At 36.0% G+C, this 3,627-nt stretch overlaps 1 protein-coding gene across 1 annotated transcript; it reads left to right on the forward strand.

The window, feature by feature from the left end:
* The first annotated feature begins 238 nt into the window (after window positions 1–238).
* On the forward strand, window positions 239–3,009 carry LOC121802362 (50S ribosomal protein L1, chloroplastic-like). The gene is made up of 7 exons (XM_042202028.1): window positions 239–659; window positions 1,181–1,360; window positions 1,463–1,517; window positions 1,811–1,938; window positions 2,177–2,260; window positions 2,486–2,611; window positions 2,678–3,009. The coding sequence occupies exons 1-7, from the start codon at window positions 306–308 to the stop codon at window positions 2,804–2,806; spliced, it is 1,056 nt and encodes a 351-aa protein (XP_042057962.1). The 5' UTR covers window positions 239–305; the 3' UTR covers window positions 2,807–3,009.
* Window positions 3,010–3,627: the final 618 nt, after the last annotated feature.

Here is a 3,627-nt window from a genome sequence, read left to right on the forward strand (position 1 = left end):
TCACGCTTCCGGCGCGTCACCTAGGATAAGTTTGTGTCGGAAATCTATCGAGTCGGATCACATGAGAAATTTACATAATTTGATAAAGTTTAAAGTTTACGGAAAAATCAAACTATGTTAAAATTTCATGACTTTATAGGAAATTTTCCCTTGTTTTGATGAGGGTATTTCACGGTGGAATTGAAGTTCCAAAATTTAATAGACAAAAATGTCCAATTGAAGTGCAGCCTTATCAGTTATCACTACTCCACAATTTCATTTTGATATCCAAATCAATCGACCAATCTTTATACAAACTCACTTACATGGCTTCAACAATGGCGTCCACCGCTCTCACTCTCACTCATCCGCCGCGTCTCCAAGACCTCCACCGTCCCTTCGCCGCGTCCCCTTCCCTCTCATTCCGAAAACCCACCAAGAAAAACCATTTCTCTTCCACTGCCGCCCAAAGTTCATCCCTCTCTCCGTTACTTCTCCAGCGCCATAGGTTATGTGACAATGGCCGCCTGTCAAAATCATTCGTCGTTTCCGCCGTAGCTACTATAGATGAGGTGGCGATTGAGGCCGCGGAGGAGCAGCAAGAACAAAGCGGTGGTTCTGTTGCGGTTGCTACCAAGCCAAAGAAAGGCAAGGCTGCGCTGCCTTTGAAGAGGGACAGAGTATGTACGGATAAGGGATTTTCATTTTTTTTACCTTGCTTAAATTCTTTTTTGGTAGATGATAATTGGGATTAATATGATCTTACAGCTGTTGCTGTTAGAAGCATTAAGCAATAATTTTAACTTCAATGTGTGTTTTATACTTTTATGTAGCTTATTCTTGATGATCACTGAGTCACTGAATTGGGGAAAACTGTGGTTTGTTAAATCTAGTTACAATTACAACAATGCTGCAGTTTTTTTTTGCTTGGTTGATTTTTGTTTGTGCAACACTATAATGAATGCAGGACCTAACAAAATATTATATTTGCAATCTTATAAGATGAATTTCTTGATTTAGTCATTTTTTCCAACCAAAAGTAGGAGTGTGTGCAAGCTTCGTGGTAGTTCACGAATTGTCCAATTTGGGAACTACATATAGATCATCTTAGATAGAATTTACTATTGAGTTCTGGATCCTTAAGATTGCAGCTTTCCCACTGATCTTTTCAAAACTCTGAAATTTTGGTTGCAATTGACAGACCAGGTCGAAGAGGTTTTTGGGAATTCAAACACTGAGAGAAATCAAACAGGAGTATGACATAAAAACAGCTATATCATTGGCCAAGCAATCAGCAAGCACAAAGTTTGTCGAGACAGTGGAAGCTCATTTCCGCCTCAATATTGATCCCAAGTATAATGATCAACAACTGAGGGCAACTGTAAGCTTTCTGAGCATTGTTTTGTTCAATAAAAACAGTAAGGTTGGAACTATTGCCTGTTGATAATGTATCATGCAATGTTTTCTTTAAAAACTATTATAGGTCAATCTGCCGAAGGGAACTGGTCAGACTGTTAAAGTTGCTGTTCTTACACAAGGTGATTGCATATAAGTTCTATCTGTTAAGTTTAACGCACTTCAGCATGAGAGAAATATGTGAACGAATAAAATGAAGGGCAAAAAGGGGATTCGATCATTTTCCTGGTTTCGGAAATGGAATTAGCACGCTCCTGTTAAGCTTCATGCTGACTTAGCTACTAGCAACAACCATAACGAAATCATACATCTTGTGTATAGAGATGGTGTCCCTCATGTGTACCTTTTCTCCATCATAGGCCTTATGCCATATTATCTTGTTAGCATCATTTGCCCTGTTAGTTTTCTTTTGCAGGTGAAAAGTTTGATGAGGCGAAAAATGCGGGAGCTGATATTGTTGGTGGAGAAGACTTGATAGCCCAGATTAAAGGTGGATTCATGGATTTCGATAAACTGATTGCAACACCAGATATGATGCCTAAGGTCCTGATATATATCCCTATTAAGTTGCTCTTATCTATAGTGATTATATCTAAGAACTCCGATCATTTACTTATTGGTAGTTATTGTCTATGGACAAGGTTTATCTCCTAGTATTGTTGATAGGATTAGATTCCTAGTATAAAGATTGACTATGGTAATTGCACCACTGGCTATGGTTTTTCATTGCACTTTTTTTTTTGACGCATGGATCCCCATTGACATATATTTTCATCGTTAGGTTGCAAGCCTAGGAAAACTTCTAGGTCCACGAGGATTGATGCCAAACCCTAAAGCTGGTACAGTGACTACAAACATACCACAGGTACACGCTCTCAGATACTCAGCTCATTTTATACTAGCAAACTACTTAATGAATATCGGTATATGGTGAGAAACTATACTGAAACTGAACATATTACCTGCCATTGTGGTTCATGGTGTTGAAGATTATTATCCTTGAACCGTTGAAGATAAAAATTCTTATGCTTGGGGTTGATGAATTTGTATAAGTTTTTAAAGGTTCCTACGACGAAAAATGTTATCGCAGGCAATAGAGGAATTCAAGAAAGGAAAAGTTGAATATCGAGCAGATAAAACTGGGATCGTCCACTTACCTTTTGGAAAGGCAGATTTTTCAGAGGAAGATCTCATTGCAAACTTTCTTGCAGCTGTGGTAAGTGATCTTTGTTCCACTGTTGTATGCTAGAAGCATTCGAGTAATTGGCATTAAAACTTGCAGAAATCGGTAGAATCAAACAAGCCGACGGGGGCAAAAGGTGTGTACTGGAAAAGTGCTCATGTATGCTCATCGATGGGGCCGTCGATTCGGTTGAACATTAGAGATATGCTCGAGTACAAGCTCTCATGAACATTACATCCAATTTTGTAGAGTATCTTCTGTATCCTTTTCCAAGAATATGTGCTAGTGTAGAATAGGCAAAATGGATTTGACAGTGAAGAGCCTTCCTATGCCAAAGAAAAATGAATTGGAAATTATCTTTGTTCATAGATTACTCCAGTGTATTGTGTGATTTGATTTTACAGTTCGATTGTTTGACATTTGCGGATAAATTCCTTTTCTTGGATTTAATATCCAACACAAATTTATTTTCTTGTAATAATAATTCTCTTTACGTCCTATAAAAATATGAATCTTGGGAAAGACACAGTTTAATGCAAAACAAAAAATATCGCTAAATACTTTTCAGTTTTCATACTACCTGCACATACTTCTCAGTTTTCATACTATGTTTTCAATCATATATGTTTTACACGATACAACATTTTACCAACTTTTCAATCACTAATTTTATGCAGAATTCAATATTAATAAACAAAAAGATACCAACTTTTCAATCTCTAATTTTATGCAGAATTCAATATTAATAAACAAAAAGATAGACAATATACCAACAATATTTATCCTAACATTGTATATGCGAGCCCTTTAATTGGTTACCTACGAAGCAAGCCACGTTTTAAATTAAAAATATAAATTTCAAACTTTAATTGACATTAAATTTATGAGAATTATTAAAGAATTACCAATCATTTACACTAAATTTAAACACATAAATATAGATTTTACTTTAACTATTTCTACTAAACTTAAAATTTTTAAAATATTATCTCTCCATTTACTTTTTTCACTCACAAAATTAGTCAAAGTGATTTAAATTTAGAGTTAAC

This window comes from Salvia splendens, chromosome 5, assembly GCF_004379255.2.
Source record: "Salvia splendens isolate huo1 chromosome 5, SspV2, whole genome shotgun sequence".
NCBI lineage: Eukaryota > Viridiplantae > Streptophyta > Magnoliopsida > Lamiales > Lamiaceae > Salvia > Salvia splendens.

Coding starts and splice junctions, on each gene's coding strand:
- LOC121802362 (XM_042202028.1), top strand. CDS start 306: ATGGCTTCAACAATGGCGTCCACCGCTCTCACTCTCACTCATCCGCCG. Junction 660..1,180: donor TGCCTTTGAAGAGGGACAGA/GTATGTACGGAT, acceptor TGCAATTGACAG/ACCAGGTCGAAGAGGTTTTT. Junction 1,361..1,462: donor ATCAACAACTGAGGGCAACT/GTAAGCTTTCTG, acceptor AAACTATTATAG/GTCAATCTGCCGAAGGGAAC.